Source organism: Lichenostomus cassidix, chromosome 4, assembly GCF_008360975.1.
Source record: "Lichenostomus cassidix isolate B80296 chromosome 4, HeHo_3.0, whole genome shotgun sequence".
Lineage (NCBI taxonomy): Eukaryota > Metazoa > Chordata > Aves > Passeriformes > Meliphagidae > Lichenostomus > Lichenostomus cassidix.
Window position 1 is genome coordinate 30,729,286 of NC_139484.1, and position 26,134 is coordinate 30,755,419.

General features: G+C 36.6%; 1 protein-coding gene across 4 annotated transcripts in view; it reads left to right on the forward strand.

The window, feature by feature from the left end:
• The first annotated feature begins 10,943 nt into the window (after nt 1-10,943).
• Nucleotides 10,944-26,134, forward strand: part of RXFP1 (relaxin family peptide receptor 1) — a 51,243-nt gene continuing 36,052 nt past the window's right edge. For 2 of the 4 annotated variants that reach the window (XM_085058590.1, XM_085058591.1), the window contains exon 1: nt 14,627-14,999. In XM_085058590.1, coding sequence (XP_084914716.1) covers nt 14,951-14,999 — 49 coding nt within the window. In that variant the 5' untranslated portion in view covers nt 14,627-14,950. Of the gene's footprint in view, nt 11,294-14,626; nt 15,000-26,134 lie in introns of those variants that run through there. The other 2 variants (XM_085058592.1, XM_085058593.1) reach the window with 2 other exon arrangements.

The window sequence follows — 26,134 nt, forward strand, 5'->3', positions numbered from 1 at the left end:
GGTGAGTTGATTTTTGATCACCCAGAAAATTTATAGAATTTACAAGGGCAAGAAAAAAAGATTCTGTGGAAAAGACAGATATAAGTAACAATAAAAGAAAAAGAAAGAAAAACAGCACTATGTCTTTCTTGATATGGTAACAAAATTAGAGAAATAATAGTGAGAAGTGTGGGCACTATTTTCGGTTAGTCTCGTACATCATGACAACATACTTACTGTCTTTCTGTTGAAATATTGCAATAAAAATCAATGTTTCCTGAGTTTGTAAAGCCAATATATGAAATTCCTGTACCAAGGAGGCTTTTTTTGCTGCCTTAGGATAATTTATGTTATGTCACATTTTAAAATAATATTAAACTAAAGGAGGTTTCATTAACTGCTTTTAATACTGAAAGGAAACAAAACAAAATCAAAGTATTTCACACCTCTTCCAGAACCAAAATATATTTAGCTATTTAAATCTCGGTCTATTAAGTCTGGAAGAATGATCAATAAGCACTAATCATCCATCTCTACCAGTGCTGTCTGTCCAGCATACTGAAAGACAGACAACATAGTGATTTTTCCTGATGGCTTTTCTTCAGTCTTAGAATGAATTGGCTGATGAAAATGTCTGTGCAGGAGAGTGCTGTGCTTTTTAGAGAAGAGTCCAAAACAAATCCATTTTCCAGTTCTACAGTTTTGTATTGTTGCCTGTCTGTGTGCTGGCTAGAATTTCATGCTGCCAAATCTGATTGTAGGATCCAAGTCATAATTGTATAACTTTCCCCGCAGGAAAAGTATTGCACAAGGTGTAATCTTCTTCATTCATCGATCCCTTGTACTGAAATTGTGTGTTCTACAAAAGAAAAAGAAAAAAAATCAAATCTCCACAATCTCCAGGGAACTCACTGAAACTCTTTAACTCAAAAATTTCTTCAGCTAAGTCAGAGCAGCTCATGGCATTTTTCCCCTGCAGACCCCAATATAACCTCAAGAAAACCCCAATGCTACTGCTATGGTGAGTCCCTAGGGAAGCAATTGTCACCAGGGAGAGTCACTCCTTTTTTTCTCTACTATTTCCTACTCTTAATTTTCACAGAGGGATCCAACAATGAACTCAATATTATTTATCATGCTTTTTTTTTATAATTTACTTACTGCAGACTTCTCACGAGGGAGATGAAAACACACAGGTGCAATTATAAAATTATTCAGTTAGAAGCAGGTGAAGCTATATGCCCCCAGAAACCAGTTATTCTTAAAAAGAAAATATAAACTAATGCATAGTTTATATATAATAGAAAATATAAACTAATGCATTATTCTTACATTCTTTTATTACTTGGTGTTAAAATAATTATGTGCACACAAATATTTTAAAATCTTTACTTGAATAAGTTATACTGCTGAATGTATATTTTGAAAAGACATTCAAAATTAACTCAGTTGACCTTTTTTAAGCAATATATTTTATTTAAAATTAGTTGTGGATGAGAGCTTGTATAGTTTCCAATACAAGGAGACCGCAATAGTTGCTAAATAACAATTCTTTCTTTAGGCAAATACATCTGGTGTGTAATGAAGAAAGCCATAGGTGGAGGGAAAAAAATAAGAAACATCTCAGGAATGCTGAGATGGTTGTTTTCATCAAACAGATTAACTCAAGCCAAATTAAGAGCAGTCTGGCAGTCTTAAAATACAATGTTAGCAAGAATATTTGGTGACTATGAGTAAAAATGTAAACATCAGTTATCAGCAGTCTCCAGCATTTTAAAAAGCCTGTTTAGAGCTGGGAGTGCATAGGTAGAAGCTAACTCCAAGTACCTTACCACAGCTCCCTATAGTCTGTTGAGCTTTCTAATGGAATTAAGAAATTTAGAATAATCCTTGCAAATTTCACTGGAAGCACAGGAACTTGAGATTCCTATTACAAACATCTAGATTAGGTGCCCAAAGCTGGAATATATGAATTAGCTTTTTCTGTTTCATTAATTTGCCTTTTCTTTTCTCCTTTTCTTTTCTTTTCTTTTCTTTTCTTTTCTTTTCTTTTCTTTTTTCTTTTCTTTTTCTTTTCCCCCTTCCCTTCCCTTCCCTTCCCTTCCCTTCCCTTCCCTTCCCTTCCCTTCCCTTCCCTTCCCTTCCCTTCCCTTCCCTTCCCTTCCCTTCCCTTCCTTCCCTTCCCTTCCCTTCCCTTCCCTTCCCTTCCCTTCCCTTCCCTTCCCTTCCCTTCCCTTCCCTTTTTCCTTTTCTTTTTCCTTTTCTTTTTCCTTTTCTTTTTCCTTTTCTTTTTCCTTTTCTTTTTCCTTTTCTTTTTCCTTTTCTTTTTCCTTTTCTTTTTCTTTTTCAGAAAGATCTAGTGATAGGAGGCAGTACAAGGAAAGAGTCTTCTCATTGTTTCCATACATGAGTAACCAAGCACTCTAGGAAGCCTTCTACCCACATTCATTGGCTTAGCTGTATTTATTGGCTAATCAAATTGCCTGGATGAAACATCTAAATTGATCCAATACCTTTACTCTCAAAAAAACTTGATTTAGAGTCCAGTGAGGATTATGTGACTCAGTTTCACCTCTAGTCTCTGTAGGAACTAGTGATAGGAGCCCCTCTAGGTATTGCTCTCTGAATTATTACAGAGCGGCTGAGCATCCCTTGATGGCCTCGGTCAAGAAACTGTGGGAGGGTCACATATGAGCTTCACAAGCATTGTTGATGTGCAGAGTTTTTGTGACAAAGCCTGAGATCTCTTTAGAAGTGTCATGTGAGAACAGCCCAGCCTTTTATGACTGGGGAATTTACCAACCAAACAGATAGCAAGGATGCTGACATTAAACCTACGAAAGAATACTGAAAGTAGGAATTTCTACTTAAATCCATGTATAAACCAGCATTTCTTTATCAGGGAAAGCTTAATGGCCGTCCTATCATCTCACAAATCAGGAATAGCTACTCAGGAACAGCTACTCAACATATCTGTAGCCCACAACATATACCCACTGAGGAAACCTCAGGAGGCTCAGCAGTCTCAGAACTGTGCCCAGCTCTGTTGCCCTGCCTGCACTCATATTTATACCCCTGCTGTGATAGGAAGGCTGGGTCTGCCTGAGGTTGCATTTTTAGCTGACTCAATGCCCCCTCTAATGGCTCCCACAAACACAGTGACTGCATTAGAGAGCAACTTCATGCAGAAGCCATGGAAAACTCATGCACTCTTATGAAAACCACTGGACAGCACACCACTGTAGGAGCCTGAGGAAACAAAGCATACAGGTCATGGCAAATGTTTTCTGTGTGCTGCATCTTCCACAGTGTCCTTGTTTTAATGATAAGTGAGTTTCAGGGTTGCAAAGGAAATGGGATGTGCAGCACATAATCACTGGCCAGGCCACATGGGGAGATTTTGAATGATCAGCTCCTATGTCACGTGCGGTTTTGCCAATCTTGGAATATGACAAAGTACATTGTACTAACACACTTTGGAGCTTTCAAAGTGCCTGCTGATTGTATTCTTCGTGCCCCTACAGAGAGGGAACTGCCAATCTGCATGGGGCATATTGTACCTAGTTAATTTTATAGGCCACGTGGAAGACAGGCTTATGTCCTTGCTGAATAAAATTTCAATTTAAATGTAACTGTTTGTTGTCTAGAAATGGGGAGTCACATTTAATTGGCTTGCATTGATCGTTTAAAACTGCTTATTAGTTTAATGCAGTGTTTTGATAAAACTGTAGCCTTCAAATAAATGGAAAGAGAGGTTGCTACTAGCAATTGTATTCAAATTTTCCATTTACCTATATGTGGATTTATGAAAAGCACATCTATAACCTCCAAGATTTGCTGGGATTTTTTAGCTATACACAGAAGTGTAATTAAATGAGGAAACTGACATAAAAAAATCAGTGTTTCTTCTCTATGTACTTCTTGATCTGTGCGTCTCAAGGAAATACTAATGATTTTGAACAGGATAAGAGTAGTGCACCAGTACTAGAATGGACTGCAATGTACCTTAGAGGTAGTTAAGCATTTATAAAGGTATTTGTACAGCACCAAAGACAAGTAAATTAGTTCCTCTATTTGGATAAATGTTTTTCAAACCTGCTGACCATTGTTAGTGTGGTGTTCAAGTAAAAATTGCCGTGCCAACTTAAGGAATTAAATATTCTACAAATAGCACCTGTAAAAGTGGGGAGAAAAAAAACCCAAACATAAAACCAATGAAATAAGTACTTCTTGGTTTGTATTTCCTTTGGTTTCATTCTCAAGAACTTTGGATGAAGAGGAAAAACAAACATGACTGATTGGACCATTGTCACTGCTTCCTCTTAGGAAAAGCTGCAATACACAGCAGTTTAGCTGAAATAAACTGGGTTTGTTGGCTGTTTCCAAGGGAAGGAACCACTCCCTTGAAGTCCCATGCTTTGCCTCTACTAGTGCTCAGTAACCCCTTCATCATGCTGTCATGGTACAACTTTTATATTTAAGTCTTTGAGGTATATACAAGGGAAAAAAGACTTTTTGCTGCCTCAGTGGTTAATAGGCATTATCAGAGTTCTTATCACTGTGAATTCTGCTTCAAAGCAAACTTTCAATAGCGCTATTGTGACTTGATTAAACTTGTTTGTTCTATTTTTACACCAGCCTTGCCTGCTGGTTCCAAATATATTACCCATTCACACCTGAAGACACCACTATCTTTTCTTCATTTCTTGTTCACACTTTTAATTGACAACTTTTGAACTATTGAATAGCAATACCCACAAAGTTGCTATGTGGACTGTGCTAAACTTTAGCTTGTTGTCTCAGGAAACTTGCAGTTTGATATGGCGAGTTGGACTGTTTCTGAAAAGAACTTTAAAATTCCACAGTGAAAAACATGGATTTTGAGGGGACAATTACAATGTTTTGATTATTTAAAATACAGGAGCAGAGTTTATCCAAATTCTCAGTGACATCTACACAACATCTGTGGATGAAAGTGATTCTACATTACAGTGTTTGTCATGCCACAGACTATCTATGTGTACATGACAAATGACATTTCTGGCTTTTATAAACTCATTATAATCCAAATAAATTATGTGTGTCTTAGCTCTAAAGTACTCAAATTCTTATCAGGCAATAAGTAATAAATATATATTCTCTGTTCTGAAATGTAACCTAGGGCTTCTGTGTGCCATCATGGTTCCAAATGGAAAGTCTACTTACATCACTTTTGGGTATGTGGATAAATGAGAATTTTACAAGTTTTAAATCTGCAAGCAATAGCTGTAGGGAAGAGGGAATATAGCAGACATAGATCTACAGAAAATTGCCCCAGATGAGCCTAAAGTATGTGTGTGTAAAGCATAATTTATATAGTGTTTCCTGTGATCATTTGTTCTACTGGCTGACTATGCCCATTATTAGAAAGTCATGCATTATTTCTTGCTTGTGCTTATCTGGCTTTCAGCTCTTCACTGCTGTTTCATATTACATCTTTCTCTGCTATATTAAATATCCCATTAGTTCCCAGCAGAAGTAACTCTGCAGGAAAGTGCTTATAAGCTATAATCAAGTTACCTTTTGAACTCTATTTTGAGAAAGTAGAGCAAGCGACTCAATAAAGATCTTATATTATTTTTTAGCATGTTCTCAGCATTTTTTCCTAGTTTTTAGCTTCCCTTTTCACTAATTTAAATTTATAGAAACTGTCAGAAAAGTAGGTCAAGTATTCATTAATATAACTGTGTGCAAAGACAATCATTAAACTCTGTAATTGACTTAGCCAGATGTTCAAGGCATCTTGGCTTGAAAATCATTGGACCAAAGAAGGAGAAAGATGTTAGAATTGCTTACGTGCACCCCAAAATATTCCTTACCTACTTGCCTCCCTTTGTGGTTCTTCTGCTGGCCAGCTGATCATCTGGAACTTTTGAGTGAAAACATCCAGATAAAGAGCATTAAAAACTTTTAAATCAATAAGCATTCACAAGATATTTAAAGGAAAGCACAGCCCCAGTTCTGTCCTTTCTTTTAAGTTAAGAAATAACTTAAAATTTCTTGTTCCTCTTGATGTCCCTTTCCAGTTGCACCTTGGTTTTGTCCTTTGGTTATTTGATTTTGGCCAGCATGCCTGATCTATACCTTTGTAGTCATATTCAGCAATCTGATTTCATTTAAATTTCCAGTACACTTCTTTTCATTCTCTGCACTAGAGAATTAAAAATTATTAGTTTAACCTATTAGATTTTTTCATTACTCTGTCTTTCTTCCCCCGGAATAGTATTGTTTACACTTTTATTCTAAATATTGCATTGCTAAGGAGCTGCCAGATTTCCTCAATTTTTTTTTTAGATGAGCGTCCTAGAAGAGTTCCCCTGTGAAACCTCTGATTTATGAACTCTGCTTTTTGAAGAGTGCTTTTTTTTTCTTTTTTGTACTGCACTAGCATTTTGAGCCAAAGCTTTCCCACAGCTGTATTTTGTCCAAACACATCAAAAGTTTCAGACCATTTTGGGGTTTGTTAAACTATGTGCAGATGCTATAAAAAAGAAATAAAAATCATGTACATGCAATAAGCATGCAGGGAAATAATGACTGCCTAAAGGCAGCAGCTTGTCAAAGGATTTTGTGTTATTTTTTATTTCCTCTCATGAGGAAATAAATAGGAGAGCAAAACTTGCCCCAAAGAAAAAGTTTGTGCATCATTGCCACTGAAAAGCAACATTTTTAAAGTGCATGCAGTAACACAGCTAAAACCACATTACCAAAATGACACTCTTATGCCATAGGAAACATAAAGTTAATTTAAAGTAAAACAAAAAAGATACTATGAAAAATTTTGGAGAATTGCCTGTCCCACCTTGATTTTGCATGACTTTCCATGTTCCAGCCATGAAGAAACCCTCTGAGACAAATCTTGTGACTTGCTTTCTTTTAGTAAAAATTATTCTGACTTATATCTTGGTTGATGAGATATCTTAAGGGGGATTTGACCTGCAACACTTGTCAATGAAAGGGATGCCACAGAAAGAGAAAGAGCAGGTAGCTCAAAGTGCAGCTGTTGTTGGTTGCAGCAGTATTAAAACCTAGCTATCTGATTTTAAAACCAGATAGATGTTTGCATGGATTCCCACCACGGGTTTAGACTGCAGGTTACAAATACTTCTTTAAAAAGGTGCAAATTTCCCACCTCGTTCTGGGAGGACACTAGCTGTGCGCAGTGTGGAGGGTCTTCATGCTGAATGCCTTCTGCTTTAGGGTTTTGGATTATACTCTGTATTATTGGAATGCAATTATTTAAGCTAAAACTACTTCAGCACACACTTATTGATTCATCTTTTCTAACAGAAAATTCAACGGCTTTATATATGTATAAAGAAATAGAGACCAAGAGGAAGATAACACTGCTAGGCATTTAAATGATGCTGGATAAAGCACACATGGATCAGAAATGTGATAATTGTTGCTTCTTAGAATTCTACCCATCAGTTTTTATTTATATGTTTTAACATTTTGCACAATTACAAAGTCAGAAAATGAATAACTGTAAAGCTGTATTTCCTCAGAGAACTGATGATTAAAGCTGATGGATAGAAATGTAGATAATCAAAACACATACATTAAATTGTGTGAGATCAAAACCTGTAGATATGAACCACATCTTTTAAGCAGGCAATAAAGGCTGAAGCTAAAAAGTGCATCAGCTTTTTGAAATCCCAGAGCATCTATATAAGTAAAATTCATTGCTAAATTGCTGCTTTCAGGCTACTGGAGACACAGTTCATTATCTGCAAGTTTTATTTCACTTTACTTCAACAGAATGCAGAAACTAGGTATTCATCTGCCTGAGCCCTCTGAAGACTTAATTTCAGAACACACCTGTAGGACAAAATGGAGTCAGGCTCCATACAAAACATAATGATGGTCCCTGCTATTTCCTTTAATATGAGCTTGTGTCAGCACCAACCAGCGCTGATTGTGTCACCTCCTTTCATGTCAGAGCCCAACGTTTAAGGCTTTTGAGCCAAGTGTGACAGATTGCATTCGATGCTCTCATGTCTGAGAGGAGCACACAAGGCATCAAGGGTAACAGAATGAGCTGTTTCTTTTAATGAAGCTATGTTCCTGAATAAAAGTGATCCCAGACTCAGCCAGAAAGTTAGCATAAAACACAGTATGCCACTACAGTTCTGGCTGCTCAAGTACTTATCCAGAGTTTTTGTTTTATTATCCCTGTCACAAAAATATTTCCTAAAATTAAAGTAGAAATCATCCTGGGCTGAAATACAAAAACAGGCTAAATACATTCCTTGAAGTTATCTTACTCTACATTAAGATTATACTTTACGCTTTTAATGGTATTAGAAACTTCAAGATAATTGGAAATAAATACCATCAAGGGGAAAAATATTTTTATAATGTTAGTCAGCCCAACACTTAGGGAAAATACCAAATATTTTTACTTTCAATGTAAAGCTGTTACTTGGTCTTGCAAACCTGTAAATTTCAGCTATATTTCAAAACAAAATCAGAAAACAAAATAAGAAAAAAAACCCTGGAGGTCATAGCTTCCTACGATTTAAACACACATTCTTCATAGTTACTTTGAAAATGTTTTCTCCACTTGTGTTACTCCCAAGGCTTTAGAACTCTATACTTAATATTGAAATCAATTTCTCATTTTGGTTCAAGCTGCTCATAGAAATATGGATTTTTTCATGCACAATTTAGTTGAAGGAATGGAAGAAAAGCTCACCTAAATAAAAAAACTCTGCTAATATAAACTCCTTCCCCACAGGCTATCAGCTGTCCCCAAACCCTACATGTTTCCTAGTTCTGTCAAACAATTTTCATTTTATGCTTCTCAAAAGCTGCAGTATCACACATAAATGTTATACCCATTTGCTGATTACATCCAATGCATGTCTTTGTAAAAGAGCAACCTAAATAATACCCCAAATAATGAGCCCAAAGCCCCAGTGAATTTAGGGCCTGAATATTTGCCAACATCAGGAGAATGTTAATATACTGGTCACTTGTAATTATATAGCAATGACCTTGGGATTTCTGAATTCCACAGCTCCCTTCTGCTCTCTCTGTTCTGTTTTGTGTAGGCTGTTTCAGACATACAAAATTAGAATTGTAAATTAAAGCATTACATAAAGGCACTGGATTGGAAACCATATCTACTTCACAAAATGGGGGTTCATTTTACAGAATTTTTTCACAAGAGTGCAGTGGCAAACTGTGGATGTGAATAGTCCTACTAATAATGTCTCAAATGCATTCTTCACTTCAGTGGTTCCCACTTTTGATAGAGTCCTCTTATATTACATATTTGCCCTTTAATTAGACCTGCTTCCTCATGCTATAACTCTCATCCTCTCCCTCCTCACTTCTTATGAATTTTGAGGATTGTTCTTTCTTTTTTGGTCCACTTTAACATGTGTTTATCCTTACATGTCTAATTGTCTGTTCATTTTCTTGATTTTAGTTTAAATATTTCCTCGATTTGGCTTTTTCCTTGAAGGGAGCACTGTGGATTCACATGTAAACTCATTGAGTAAACAAACTGCAAACAGTTCAGGAGGCTCTTGATGTCCACTGAGGAAAATTTCTTAATCCAGGTGATAGCCCAAAAGTATTGCCATTCTGCTATCACACATCAATTTCTCTCTGACTTTTAAGTTGGCTTTGACAATTCTCTAACACAAAGGTTTCATAGCTGAGTTACTGAGACACCTTCCATTCTCACAACTTTATAAACTGTATCTTTTTAGAGTACATTCTATTAAAGTAAGATTTAATTGTCAATGTTTATATGTTTGGTACCATCTCATGTTCAAATATTTAAATAACTGTCTAGTGAACATTCTATGAACTTTGCACTTTTGATATTCAGCTATTCATGTTGGGAGGTCTGCTTTTTCTTCTAGAAGCTTAGGTGCTGTAAAACAAAAATTGCAATGCCTCAAATATGAAAGACAGTTTTCAACTTGGAAAGAGTCATGTTGAAAAAGCAGGATGTCGTATTCCCAAATGTTATTTTAACCAAAGCCATTATTATCATACCCATAATCATACACAGTCATAAAAATACTGTTACAATCTTTAGTCAGTGAAAAGACTGGAAATGGCTGGTTAGAAAGAGATATCATTAGCAAAGCTTATCTTTTTGGTTACTTTTAAAGAAATGTACTTTCTACATTCCAGTGGCAGCTTTGAGTCAAGCACACTGGTGAGTCTTTATTTGATTTAGTCAAAACACCCAGCTGGAACAAACAGCTGGAGAAAGCTGAGGGAAATGAGGGAGGCAATGAGCAAGTTTGCTCTGACTGTGGCTTTCCTCCACACCAGCTGCAGGACAGCTGGACAGGAACACCAAAGCACCCAGTGGCACAGGGTACTTTTTACAGAAGAGGTGAAAGTGTTTAAATGAGATCAGAGCTAACTAAATACTGCTGCTTGTACACCACTGTCTTCAGCCAATCTACTGTCCCATCTACAAAAAAAAACATGTAAGGGGAAAATAGTCATCCATTAGTCCCTCCTCTTCTGTGTGCCTTTTTCTTGTGGAAAAGTGAAACTCATTGTCTGTGTTCCCCTCCCTAGCTGCAGCCTGAGACCTAGCAGGAGAGTTATGATCACTCCGCAGCTGGGAGCTGTCACTACAGCCAAATTTTGTACAATACCTTTAGCTTAGAGCCAAATTTTGTAAAATACCTTTAGCTTAACTTGGCAGAACTGGTTTCTGTTTTGAGACTCTTGGTGGATATACATTTGCACTGAGGAAAAGAAAGGTTTCTGCACTCTTCCTGTAGTAAAACCCTCCAGGTGAGACTATGTAGTTCAGAGAGTTTTTCCAACAGAGGAATGTCTCTCCCCTTTCTCCAAAAGCAAGTGTCAGTAATCGCAGCTCAGCTGCAGCTGTGCTGACAAAAAGGGTCTGGAAAGGGAAACGAGAAGTCAGGAGGTCCTACAGCACAGGTGCCTGCGTAGTTAGCCTGGCCCTTTAGGTCAGGTGTGCCAGGCTCTTCAGGTTTTGGGAGGTAGATCCTATTAAATCTGTCATTGTGAAATGGAAAGAGTAATCTTTTTCAAAAAAAGCCCATTTTTACAGCACTGTTTGAGGCACAAGTGTATGAGATAGAGAGATAGATAAAGGTACTGCAGTACAGCTGAATGTTTGGAAAGAGCTGCTGTAAATGAGATCTTTTCTATCTTTCTGTGCTTAGACAGTCTTGTGCTGCCTTTAAAAGGTCCTTTAGTCTGCTTTGGTCTGAACTCAGGGAACCTGGATGTAGGTGTTAAATGAGGAATATGTCCTCCAAAGGTAAGAGTTGCCCTGCAAAATGAGAATGTCTTATTCTCAGTTGTACTGTCTGCAAAGTCTACAGGCAGAGCTTTGAAAAAAGTGTTAATTAAATATAATTAAGCCAATTATGTTTGTTTGCACAGCTAAATCTTTTGGATTGTATGATTTATGTTCATAATGAAGGATTTAGATTTTAAATGCTGTGTTCTGAAGCCTTATCTGTACATTAGTTATTCACATAGCTATAATGCGAAACCTAGAGTTTGGTTATCAAATGGCTGAGAAAACAAGAGGGTCACTTCTTGAGGTGTCATTTCTAAATATGAACTATATAATCTTCATGACTGCAGATGGCAACATGGGCCCAGTTTTACTTTCAGTGTTTCCTGTTTCACTTTTTGTATTTCACTAAACCAGCAAAACAGCTGACAATCTAGGCAGTATTTTCAGCTGAAAATTTGCTTTGTCTTGTGGGTCTTTTATTTGATGCAGGACATAAAGCATCCTTGAAAGCATTCCTAATTAAACCAAGGAAAATTTCAGCATGAGGAAAGAGTAGAAATATATCTGAGACCCATACTACTCAGTACTTGAAGAAGCAACAGGTAGACTTTGACTGAATCTCTCTGCCTCGTGTAGGCTAAAACTTAGAGATACAACTTCTCTCCTACTATCCTGCATCTGCTTGAAGTTCTCAGTTGTACCATTGAGCCAGAGATTGGTGCACAATATTTGTTAACCTTCAAAGGAGTAGCTGCAGCCTGTGAATAAGTCTGCCTTTTCTTCAAGCTGAAAAGGAATTCTAAATTTTTTCTGTATTAGCATATTTACAACTTAGTGTATTTTTATTTTTAATAATGAAACTTACAGTGGTGATGCAGGCAGATTTGTTTATTTCTGTTGTATTCCTTCTACTGGCACCTAATGTGACCAATAGCAAAAGGACAACAAGGTGCTAGAACTTCACTAGCAACTTCTTTGAAATTGTCCAATAATTGCAGTCATTTAATTCTAAGTCCTAATTTAATTCTAAGTTCAAACTCTTCTTGATAACAAATGGCAATTATTTGGATTGAATGAAACATTAATGTATTTTGTTAGTTTGTGGTTTGGTGGCACAACAATTGTCGAATGTTTGGAGGGGGTTGTCCCCCAGAGGTCTGAAAATTAATTTCCTTCAGTTTAGATACTCTTTAGACTGATTTTCAGTCGTAGAATTGCTGTACTTTTATTAAGTACAAATAAAAGCAAATATGAATTGCTGTAATTAGAAATAAAAGTAAATACTGACCATCCCAATGGTGTCCAATGCCTTCTCAAGGTTGTTTGGAAAACAATGAAATTCTGATGAGTGATTTCTTTGCTGTGTAAGGAATTAGCATATAAAGCCTATTGTTTTCTTGAAAAGAGTTCTTAAACACCAAAGTTCCGTAACTTTTGCCATTTTAGTCAGGAGGGAAATAACTGTTGCCTTTCTAACACCCAGATATGTTTCTTTTAATAAGAAGTTAAAAATGCATTCAAGTAAGGGAAGCCAAAACTATTTGTCAAATGCTAGTCTCTCCTTCTTTTTCTGCTCTGCATTCCACGGTTCAGCAATGTGTGTGTTTGTAACTCTAGCTTCCTGGTTTAAATGTAATTACACTGAGAGAATGGGCTGAAAACTGCTGCTGCTTCTCTATGTGTTAATATGAATGTGTAAGAAATTTAGAAGAGGGAAGATCTCAGTGGATTTTCTGTAGAGCAAGTGTTTGTTTGCAGCAAAATTAACTTTAATGAGTATTGTTGCTAAAGGTCCTTGAAAAAGAGAAAGGCTGAAAAGTGACAGCTCCCCCTTGGGCTGAACTTCAGAAAATATATGTGAGTGGTATGTACCACACTGGGGGGTTCTCTGTTTACTCTAAGGTAGAATATTTTGAATTTTTGTAGTGGGTCAGACTGCCTGTGGAAGAAAAATCTTGCTTGATTTATTATATTATCAGGTGAAATGATCTATGCCAAACACATGTATGTTTCCTACACATCTCAAGTAGTTGTGACTAGATTAGAAGCACAAAGCCACAGAAGAGACTATACAAGAAAGCAAATCCTATCTTTAGAATCTAAGTTCTGCCTCATCCTGCACTGAAGAGGTAAAGCTTTTATTTTACTTGTCTTTTAAGGAATATTTCACTTATTCTTCACTTTCTTGGTTCAGTTTCTTCTTCTATTTTCTCACCTTGGAAGAGCTTTTCAGCTCAGCCATTAGCCCTAGAGTATGTAGGAGTTAGATTAACTCTTAAACAAGATTAACCCTTGAAGCAACTGTGTTCTTACTTGATATGCTCAAAAGCTAGTCCCCACCTTATAAAAGAAATATTTTATGGGCACTTAATCCGTTTGATCTGGTTTTGCCTGTACACTGGTGCCGTTATAGTAGATGTCAAAATACTTCTTGGGGTTTCCATAGACAACAACCTTTTTTAAACCCCTCTCTGTTTTGTATTCTTTTATATTAGAAATCAAGAGACTGGCAGTTCATAATGTCTATTTTGTAGACAACTTTGCCATAGCAACAACGTGGACTTAGCTTTTGACTACAGTAGAGGTTTTCCTTATTTTCTAAATTCACCATTTTGTGGATGTGTTCAGATATGCATGTATTTCCTTAGTCTGAGAAGTTCTTTTCCTTCAATATCTGACATTGCTGCTAACAGGTTACCAGTGCTTTCTGTCACATTGTCATCCTGACAAGCTGCTGAATCTAACAAGCTTTAAAAAAAAAAAAAATTAAAAATCTGAAACATTGAGTCCACATAAAATTTAGCTCCTCTCTCAAATTCATCTCAACAGACCAACTTGTTTTGAAACATGTCTTGCTGTGCTGCTAAATGTTAGCCTTCACATCATAAACCAGACTTTAACTGTGTAACTGTTTACATGATGGGGAATACCATGATCTACTGGTGACAGTAAAATCAAGGGCCAGTAGGAATGTCTCAAAGTATTCAAGAGAAAAGTCTGTGAAAAACTTTTCCTCATAAAGAATATGTTTTTAGACACCTAACATTAGTCATGAAGAGTGGTTAGTGTGTAAAAATAGTGGCATGATGGTAATGGAAATGAATTACATTGTGCATTTTTCTGTATTTCAGTGAGTGACTGGATTGCTACAAAGAGACTGTATTTATAAATTTCACTTCCCCTCAGCCGAAAAACCTCCAGTTTTCATCTAAACTACAGAAAACATTTGGTTTCAAACAGATTAGAATAAATAAAGCTGTGCTTCTCAAACCTCTTGCAGCATTGCAATTTTAGGCAGGGAAAAAAAAAAGAAGGAAAAAGACTGGACTATTGATGAGAGTCGTTGGGACCTGGCTGTGTTTTGTGCAGCAGGAGCAGCAGCTTGCCTTGGGGCAGCCCTGCATCCTGCAACAGAGCAGATCCCATCCTGTGAGACAGAGCCTGAGGAGACTGTGTGATCCTGGAAACTTTCATGTGCCTGTGTGCCAGAGAGGGAGAGAGAGAGACCTCGAGCAGAGGCGAGGAGGGGAGGAAGGCAGGGAGAGAGGGGAGCTTGCTTCACGCACTGCTGAAGGCTCTCAGAGGCAGCCTGCTCGAGCAGCACTCCGGCCACTGTGCAATTCAAAGGACAACATTCATTGACTTTATTCACTGAATTGCTGAAGGACAGATATGACATCCAACTGCTGCTTCTATATGCTCTTGCTTATTGGTACCAAGGGTAAGTGTCCCTGGCTTGTTTTCTTGTTTTCAACACTGCAAAGCAGAGAGCTGGTAAACTTCGGGAGCGGATTTCTTTAAAAAGCTATAATATGTCAGTGTTATTTTACATTTCTTCATGTCAATTATTTTTCAATAGAATTGAAGTGTAATGCAGTCTCTCAAGGTTACTAGCTACATGTCAGGGTCAGATGGTATTGCACTTAATGCCTTGATAGTTACTATGAATAATTATGAGCTGAAATTTAAAAATGAGAAACGGCTTAAATATTGCATAAGTACTTGCTGTAAATATTTATTGAAGGTACCTACAGGACTGACTCATCTCAGGTGCCATAAAATCTGCATTTTAGACTCAATTCAGTAGTTTGAAGTGATACTGTGAAAGTACTACTAGAATTGGTATCTCTCAAAGGGCAGATTGTTTTCAGGTAATAGGAATTTTCAGCATGATAGGCAGTACAGCATGCAGGAGGGAGACTGAATTAAATTTCAGAGATTTTTAAGATACAAATCACTTCAGTGTGGTGAGAGTTACTTTAGTAACTCTGCTTACTTTAGTAATGTTTCCTTCATTTCATTTGAGTACCCTGTTTGTAAGTTCTGCTTATGACTTGGTAAAGCTGTCCCTGTGAAGTTGCTGATGCTATTCTATATGTTGAATGTTCCGATTGATTTTCATTTTCTTTGGTTGTAATTATTATAAATGGCTTTCTGTTGCACAATGTCAATACTAAAGTAGTGTTTCACTAATTGTGTAGATGAAAATAGCTACTCAATAATATAAACAGTTTTGTTAAATTAATAGGAGCAAAAAGTTGAATTCTGTCACCTTCTTCTGCATGGTGCAACAGCTTGCTCTCTCTTCTGCTTTTAAATGAAACCTCTTTGGGTTTGTGTGTTCATACAATGCTGCTTAAGATAAGATTTTTAAGGGGTGTTGCCCACACTAAGAGTTTGGGAAAAAGAGCTCCACACACAGTTATTGTTATAGTTGCAAAGCTCAGTTTAAATCAGTGGGAAAACTGTGCAATTCTTTTATGTTTCAGAGGAATACATAATATGCAAGCTGCATGCATGAAAAAACAGTGATATTAATGGATTTGAAATTAAGGAAGCAACGATAATGAGACTGTATCAAACCTGTGAACAAGGTCTGGTTTCATATGCACCTGCATTATCCATGAGCTATAATTCAATATTTGAAGGTAGTACTTCCATTTACACAGAATAAAACCTAAGTGTTTCCAACAAATTAAGCCTTTAACATTACTGTTTTCTATGCCAGAACATTAAAACATAGAAATAGTCATAAAAATGCGCAAGTCGTTGTTATAATTTCTGCTGTTAAATTTATGTCTGCTATGGAGTTTATAAAACCTATTAGAATATATTAAACTATATTGCAAAACAGGATAGCAGATGAGGATTGTGAATGACTACATGCCTACCAGTTATGATAGCTATTACCTTTTTGGGTGTTCATTGGCTCCTCATATCCAGTGTATTGTAAGAAAACCACATGGCTCATCTAGATTTCTTAAAGACAGAAGCAGTGAATTCACAGATTAAAGAACATGCATGCCTGGAGTCTCTGCCACCTGTTAGTGCTCTGCTTTGCACCAAAATTCATTCCTGTTCAGTGCCACATCTCCTCACCTTGCTCTGTGCACAGCTCACGGCTTCACTGCCTTTCAGAGTGTTAGCCAGCAGTGTGAATTGTAACCACACCTACAAGCTGGCTGATTTCATCTGCTCAACAGACTTAAACTTTGCTCAAGCCTTTAGGCTAGCTGATATTAAACATTCCTGGAGTAAGTATAGCTGTTCTTAGAAAATGCACATTTTTATTTTTTTGTGAAAGGCTACAACTTCAGCTGTGTTTTGTTGTCGAGTTTCTTCGTGCTGATGTTTTGGGGGGTTTTTGGGGCTGGTTTTTCTTTTTGGTTTTTTGTTTGTTTGTTTTTAATTTCTACAACATCACAGAGCCTCCTAATTATTTTAAAAGTAAAATAAGGAATATATATTGCACTGCTTTTGCCTGACCTACCTGTATCCATTCAACCCATGCCTCTTTAATTTTCCTTTCAACAGCTAAAGTAGTACTCAAATATCTTCAATAACTTTTTTTATTTTACTCTCTCCCTCGAGATTCTTCTTTAAATCTTTTTTTTTAGATACATGAAAAGCTTTCCTTCCAAAATCTAAATAATCAAACTAATTTAAGCAATCAAGCTTTTTATGCACTGGCAATTGCTTGGCTACCTTCCCACGTGGAATACACTATTCCAGGTGGAGAGTTTCTTTGAAAACAAAGCAACATCTATATAATGTTTTTTTTGTCAGCACAACAGCAGTGATTATAACATAGAGAAAAGTAAATTTCAGGCTCTGGTTGTGGAACTGGCAGCACTGGATGGGTAGCCAGGGTGGCTTAGCCCCCCGTGCAAAGCTAGGACATCACTTCAGGTGTGGCTGGCATTGCACTGGCTGCTGCTGCTGCTGCTGAATCTTTTCTCTTAGCAAAATAATCAGCTGTAGTTGCTGCAACAACTGCAGTGCAGGGTTGTGCCTTTAGCATCCCTTTGATTAGCTTTGGGGGGAAGAAAATCTATTTTATCCTCCTGAACTTTGGCTAAGTGACAGAATCTCAAACAATTCATTTATCAATCATCAACCAAAACAGAAGAACATTAGTATTGAAAAGCATTCCAAGTGAGTTCCAAAAGGGATTTTGCAGGCTCTGAGTGAAAAACAATTACAACTCTTACTATTTTAACCCTTTATGCTCTGTGTCTCTACCTGAGGTTTCCAGTCCTATTTTTGCTTGTACCTGAAGTTCCCTTAGCCTTCTCTTTCTGTTCTCCCCTCATATTTTTTTCCTTCCCTTACCCTCACTTTAAAATACCAAGGAAAACTTCCTTTAAACCATCTGAATCTCATTACTTGTCATGCAGGTGACATCTGTTTTCAAGGCCAAGGTCTTTTATACCAAATGCTTTCTGTCAAACGTGGGAAAGAGACCATCCTGAATCTTTGGAAAAGTACAAGTTTATGACTGTGCAGGAAAGTGCTCCTGTTTACATAGTTTGTAACATATTTTAAGATTCCTTCCAGTTTTGTAAATAAGTGAAATTACTTCAGCTCTTTGCACAAGTTCAAATAATTATTGTGTAACAATAATATTTGGTTGTTTCTTTCATTTAACTTGGGCATAATCTGACTGGTTTTCCTGTAGTTAGAAGAGAGATGTGCATCTTGTGGGTGTATAAATATGAGTAATGCAGAAATCACTATATTTACAGAAAATCAGAGATTCAGGGTAGATTTCCTGAGGAAAATTTGCTCTAATATCAGTTAGAGGGTAGTGAAAAATCTACACACTGGTAAACTGAAGCTTTGAAAGTTAGATCCTGCAACTGCTGTTTGAGCAAGAATGTTTTCACCTCCTCATTAACAGCACCAGGAGCTACCCAATTTGAAAAGCCGTATCGACTGTTTATAGAAGCTCTACTAGGCTTGAACCATTTGCTCTGAAATTTTATGTGCAATCTGTGGACCTTGAGCAAGAAGACAAGCAAAACTTTACCAAATTTTTTTCTGATTGTGAGGAATTGGTATTTCGCCTACATTGATCAATTTGGAAAATCTTGTATAAAGTAAAGCCTTTTCTTAAACAAATTAGTGCTTTTGAAGTATTTCTCTGCAATATCACTGTGCCTGAGAGACAATCCTCTAATGGGCCATCCCACTAGAGCTGATGAGGTTGCAGTAAAGTGAAAATAGCCTTTTCTACTAGATGTTACTAGTTGCTGGAGACCAGTGTGGCACTCAGAGGAACTGCAACCACTCATCTCAGCATGGGTTTTCTGTTGGGTGCATGACTTTGGAGCCATCAAATCAGAGTTTGAAATGGCTGCTACAAGGCTGGGAGCTCAGGAAGCTGAGAGGATCAGGAAGTCATCTTGGTTGTGTCTGAAAGACAGAGGAGGTGAAAATGTATTGGGAAGGACTGAACAAGGAGAATCGCTGGCATTGAAGGGACAGGTAGATGTGACAATAAAACACCAAGGAGAGGGAAAAGGCTAAAGCTGCTTAGAGAGGGAAAATAGAAATCAGGAAGTCTATTAGTCTGGGAGAGTAGAGACTGGGGAAAGGAATATGAGAGGGGGAGCCAGCAGGGAACAATAAATTATTTAAAGGAGAAGGACAGGGCGTTCTGAGAGAGGGGAGTGAACATCTGAAGAATGAAGTCAGAGAATGGTGAGATCAGAACTAGGATTCTGTACAGAAAGAAGTGGATGATGGGAAGTAGCTAGTGATTAAACAAGAAAGGATGGGAGTGAAGCAGCCAGGGGAGGCAAAGATGAGGTTGAGCAGAAAAAGGAGCTGTGCTTGGCAGGGTGAACACTGTGTTACAAAGCCAGAATGAAACTCAAGATTGTCCTGTGAGTTACAGTCTCCTTTCAAAATGTCTCCTCCTGAGTAAGAGCTCTGCTCAGAGGCTGGAAACTAGAGCTATCAGATCATTCTACCCTCCCAAAAACCAAAGGTCTGGAGAGCTAAAATATCTGAGCTAGTAATGCAGCATGGTGTCCTGTTATAAAATGTTGGAGGAAAACTGATTTCCTCTTCTAATAGTTAATGTTACTTCTGTCAGAAAGTTATTAATTTTGTAAACTCAGTGCTTAGGAATTTAGGCAAAGGATGCAGGCTTAATTTGTCCTATGTGCCTATATTGAGTTTTCTTCAGGTTATAGCTCCACAAAAACTTGTGCTTTGGGTCCTGTATTAAAAGGATGAGCCAAAAATTATGGTGAATTATGCTGCCTGTGTGACTCCTTCTTCATTTGCTGTAGAAGATAAAATGTGGATGAGGCTGGGAATTACAAAATTAAGGCAATTTCGTAAAGGAAACTGAATTCTGCTGTGGAAAATATTTCTCTTCCGGCTTCTTGCTTTGAATGCCTTACAAATGGATAATAATTATATAGCAGATTTTCTGGGGTTTTTGGCTCGATCATCCTGATGTGGCAGTGTTCATGGCTGCCACTGGCACCTGTAAGAGCTGTGCTTTAAGTAGTCTGTGAAGCTGATTCTGAAAGTACAAACCTAAAAGTAGCATAAACCCCTGCCATACAAATGTTAATGTCTCAGCTCCCCATCTGGGCAATAATATCATATTCTAAACTGTAATCTAAGAAATCTGTAAAGACTTAAAAATGGAAGTCAAATTACTGTAGCTGTATGATGGACTAAGTAGGAATTTAATATTGTAGCTTCTAAGTGGGTAAACTGTAGACTGAGCAGCAAGATGCCAGTAATCCACTGGATCACTCACTAGAAGAGTAATCAAAGCATAGATAAAATGCCTTCAGTATCATATGGAGGTGTGCTATCAGAAATGTATAAGATTTAGAGATCTTGAGCTTGAATTCAGATTTAGATGATATGTTGCTAATAATTGATGTTGCACATAAAGTAGCTGCGTATAAGCAAAGTAATGCCCAAAATTCAGCTCACTCCCTGCTGTGTCTCCCCCACGTATCAATACAGCACTAGGAGTGGGAGAGGCTGTGCAATCACTGAGGCTCAAAGAGATGCACGTCTACCCAAGTAGGTGAACATTCTCTCTTTCTCCTCAGTTCTGCAGAAGAAATAACTGGCTTGACATGGGAAAAGAGACTTTTCTTGTCACAGACCTGATTGTCAATATTATGCTCAATGGAGGGGCAAAGACATAGTGCTTGGAAGGGTGCAAGTGGTATTTTGTAACTTAGAAATATATTTTTGCTCCGTTTCATTTTGGTTTTCAGTTGCAATTAAAAAAAATAGATAGGAATAGATGAGCTCTTCTTTGGAATAAGCTAAGAGGAGCATCCATTAATGAAACTCAAGTTCTGCCACTGTCATAGCTAAAGCCAAAATTCATGTGTATGGGGGGAAAAAAGGACCATATTAAAGAATTTTAAAACCACATGATTGTCTGTTAAATGCCTTGATTAGTCAGTACTTAATAGGAGTACTTAATAGCAGTACAGTTGACAAAGATGATCTGCATTTTTAGAGGTTTGATTCAAGAAGGCCCATCTATCATGAACATGCACTCCCTCGTGTCATTTTCTGTGAATTAATTGTTATATTGTCTTACCTAGAAATTATAGGTACTGGTTTTCAGACACAAATTCTTTTCTAGTATTCAAATAACACTGCAAACATCAAATTATTTTGATATTTTCTTCATATTCAAGATCTGATGTAACAACATCAGTTTCAAAGTGTTTCTCAACTAACTCCAATTCCTCTTGTGGCTCGTTTGAAAATAAATTCATTTATAAATGCTGCTTAAACTTCAGTATGGATTCTCAGCACCATGCAGAAAGAGTAAAGCCACTTTCTACTTTTCCAAACACATATCAGAAACAGGTATTGAATAGTTGGTTTTTCTACACCCATAAGACTTATATGGCACGAGGTCTTTCTTTTTCTTAATATGTTTTAGGAAAAACATTTTTAAATAAATACAGGTTACTTCTGTAGCATACCTTCCTGTATAATTTTCTGTTCTATCACTATTTAATTTTATTTCCATATTTTCTTTTTGAATCTTTCATTTATATATTCACTGCTTTCACACCATCATTTAACTAGAGTGGTTTCTTGCCCAGATAAATATTTTGTGTTTTTATGGATATGCAGCTTTGAAGACTCTTACTGATAGTTTATGGTGTTTTAAGTACTGGGGTATGATCTCATAAGTAACAAATATTTTATTGTGATGCAATTCTCTTATTCAAGCATTCAAAAAATGCATCCAGTTTGTGAGTCTGATAACACATAAAAAAACTTATTGAGATGAGGTATCATAACAAAAATAATGGATATGTCTAATAACATCCTATATATTTTATATAGGGAAGCATTAGGAGCTAAGAATATTTAATACACATTCACTGAGTAAACTTTAGGTAACTGTATAGGTCAGATAAAATAAGGACCTAACAGATTCAGGTTTTTTGGCTGTTTTAAAAGAGGTACTGTCTTTGATATGACAGACAATAAAATTCACTGGCACCAGTGATGGGTCAGGAGAGCACTGCTCTGAGTGAAGCTGCATTCCACAGAGCATGGCCTCAGTGCTGGCAGTGAGAAAACCCTGTCAGGAACAGACACCACCTTCTTTTAGTTTAGGTGAAGTGGCATGAAAGGAAGAGGAGGAGGAACTATAGGCTGTGTGGAAGCTAAATCCACAGCAATCCATGCAAAAATATTGCTTAGACAAACTGTGTCTAAAATTCACAGTTCTGAATGCTGTTTCTCGTTGTCTTTTCTAGTTGGGGTGTCCAAACAACTTACAAATATGTGCTGCTAATGTGACATTTCTTTATGTACATTAATAAGTGTATAAAATCTGCAAGTTATAACTTAAAGATCTATTGCTCTTAATCTGCATGCACATTTTCATATAACCTGCAGAAGAAGAAATAAGTCAGATGTCTCTGGTCATGAGGTCTAAACAGCTGGACTACGATCTGAGAGCTTTTTTCCAACCTGGATGATTCCCCAGTTCTGTGGTTTGACCAGCTCACATTATTCACTTTAAGAAAGTAAAAAAACCTATTAACTTGAGATAATTTCTGGTTTATGCACTTTAACTGGAGTGTCACAACTTTCAGTGTTGAGTTATGTGTAATCATAATAAAATACACTAAAGATTGAAAAACTTGAGATTTTTAAATCGAACCAAAGATTAATGAGCCAGAATCCAATAATAATGCATTTATTTAAGCACAGTTTGCAAATTGATTTTTTGCAAAATAGTTCTGTGAGTTGTTGGAAAACAGATTTGCTAAAATACTTTCAAATTATTTTACTTCAAAACAGAGCAACAAAGGGTTCCATATTTTATAATACTTCAGGAGGGTGGAATCCCATAGATTTATAGGGCACAGGGCACAGCCACCTCCCAAATCTGAATTTGTAGTTCTACATTAAATTTAGATTCTTAATAGTTACAAATGGTTCTTAGTAACAAAATCTTGTGAATAAATAAAATGTATCAGATAATCCTGACTCTGGCGCACCAAGAAATAATATATTTTCATTGTTACAAAATTAATCTTGAGCATGCTTCAGAGCTTCACTTAAAATTATGCTGGCTTAGATCCATTGTAAGAACTATCATTGCAATCCCTTTAGTCTTTACTAAAACCACAATAAAGAGAGAAAAAAGAAAAAGAGGGAAAAAAGCAGATCATATTTCAAATACTTTGTTAGAGTTCCCAAAACATTTTTTTTCTCTGTCTGGAGTCCTAAAAAATGTATAACTGAGATTTTTTTTTTTTTTTTTGAAGACTCAAGATTGTGTTACTTGGGAGAAAAGGAAAAATAGTGGAATCTGAAATTGTGGCTGGTGTGCAGCTTGGTTAGTTCAAGTGACTCTGTAGCAAAATAAGAGACTAGAGAGGAAAAGATGGAGAAAGGGTTAATAGGATCTCCCACTGCCACTCTTCAGGTTCTTTTCCTCAGGCTATTTGGGCTGGCTGTTCTCAAACCTATTTTTCTATCATCTGCTCTACAAGATGTTCATTCTACCAGGTTGTTGGGGTTTTGTGGGGTTTTTTCCCCATCACAAGAGCATACCAAAGTTGGAACACATTAGTTAACTTGGCTATAACTTCTGTTTTGGGGCAGGGGTGAGAGTGCAGATATGCAACAGCAAAAGAATGGAAGACAAGCTTGCCCTTTTTGACAGAAGAAAAGTTAGGCAATATGTTATGATCTTTTAGGTTGTTTCTGCCTTGAGGACAAGTTAATGATACCCACGTAATTCTTTGCTATTCTGCTCTTTTGCAAATAATGTATTCTCAGAACATCCTACAATCCAAATATCAGCGAGTAATTTCCATGTTCATTGCCCATCTAATTTCATTCCCTTTTTCACTGTTGCTTTCTCTTAAGGCTACAAGTACTTTCTGTCTCATCTGCTGGGTTTCTTTTTACTTCCATGCATGAATGTACATGTACACAAGCTCTCTCCTGTATATGATATTGTGCCATGAAGTCACTTAAATCTGCCTTTGGTTTATGGAAACTTAAGAGAAATATTACAAACATCTGTTGTTTGTTAATTTAAATCATTTAGTTTTCACTAGTCAGTGTTTCACTTTGCTTACTTTACACATGGCTGACTGGGTTAACTTGGTGAAAGTAGCAAGTCTGAAATTAACTTCCTTACAGAATCTCTAACTACTGTCCTTATGTATTTAAATTCAGAATGCTGCTTATCTAGATGAGGTGAAAGATGGTTGCTTGAGGGGCACTAATTTATTGATAAACATCTTTATCAACAATTTTTATCTTTTTGGCTAGAGTAAATTTTCAATTATTGGATGACTCAGTCCCAGTAAAAAAAGAACTTTCACTAGCTTACTACTGAGTATATGAGATACAAAAATAAAGGCAAATACTGCAATAGAAGAAACCTTTTTCCCTAGGATTACAAAACTCAAAAAATGCCATTCCAGATATGAACCTGCAGAGGTCTTTTTGAGATTTTTTTTTAATTACACATTTAAATAATCAATTCTCATAAACTTTGTTTCAAATGAGAAAAAAATATATTACTTGCAACAAATTTCTTTTATCTCTGAGGCTCAAAGAACCAGACCAAATACACTCAATAGTGGTTGTGAGAAAGAATTATCTCCTGGGAGAGGAGTTTCCTTTGTTTTGATGGCTAACCATTGTCTTTCCAGGCTGTCCAGGTGGGATGGGAATGACTAGCACTGTGTCTTTAACACTTTTGTATTGGTGCCTTTATTTTTATTCAATACCCAATGCCACTTGAACAAAACTTTAGTGTTTCTTATGTCAAGCTTTCAACTTGATATTGCTCCACTTTGTAAAAGAAATTAGTGAAATTGAGGAGTTACACTGGTGCAAAAAACCACTGGGAGGAAAGGAAAGTTTACCTTGATGTATTTTGTATTGGAAATCACATCAGAATATGGAGATAGAACTTGTTTCTAAACAGAAATAATAGGTATCATTTAGATTTTGTTTATTTTGGGAGAGGAAGAAAATAGTAAACGGAGCAACAGAAAGTTTTGGTTCTGTTCATTAATTTGTGTCTTTGTTGGACATTGTGCTGAACCCTCACACTCTGGGAATGCCCTACAAAATTTGAGGGTTTGGATGCAATTTGTTCTACTGTATATTGGGGCTTTTAGAGCTCTAATCTTTTTCAGCTCTTTATGTGCATCAAAATCTTTTTATTTTAAATTCTCTGCAAGCAGAACAAAAAGACAAATTAATAAAATGTATAAAAGATAAATCCTCTGGTGAGGTTCCATGTCACCAGTCTGAGTTGCTCTACTGGCAGTTTCTGGCCCTAGAGTGGATTTATCTGGCAGTCAGACAGCAAGGATCTTCCAACACAATAAGTGGATTAATTAGACTGAATTATCCATGGTATGACAGATAACTAGTTTTGGTGATGTGATTATGAGATTGGAGGTGATGTTTTCAAAAAGATAGTACAGATTTTCTGCTTTGGAAAATGCTTCTGAAATTAAAGCATTGTGCAGCCCACAGCAAGGTATAAAAGTACTTTATGAAATTAAAATCCAAGATAATTACCAGATTGGTATGCAACAGTCATAATATATGCACCGTTTTTGCTGAAACCCATTGTACTATTTAATAGAAGCAAACATAAACTTAGGTGTGTAGTTCAAATATTACATATTCTTAGAATGACATCTAGTATAGTCTGCTGAAGATAAATGTAATACAATGAAAGTGTATTTCTGGTTGCAAAAGTAATAGCTAAATATAAAAAAGTTGCTAGCATTTTAAATTAATCTGTCATTCTGAATAAATGACAGTGTGTCACTTGCACCCAAACAAAGCTAAAATTACAAACACGATGCATATGCAATACTTACATTTAGAAATTGTTATAGACATCAGGGCTGGACAATTACCAAAGCAGAGGAGCGAATTACAGAAAAGGCAATGTGGTGATAACAGTTTAATTATACTTCTGTAAGTACCCTGCAGAGTTGTTTAAATCCTTTAAGCCACAGATGCTTTACCTCAAGGATTAATGCTAAAGGATCTGTGGCCACTAGA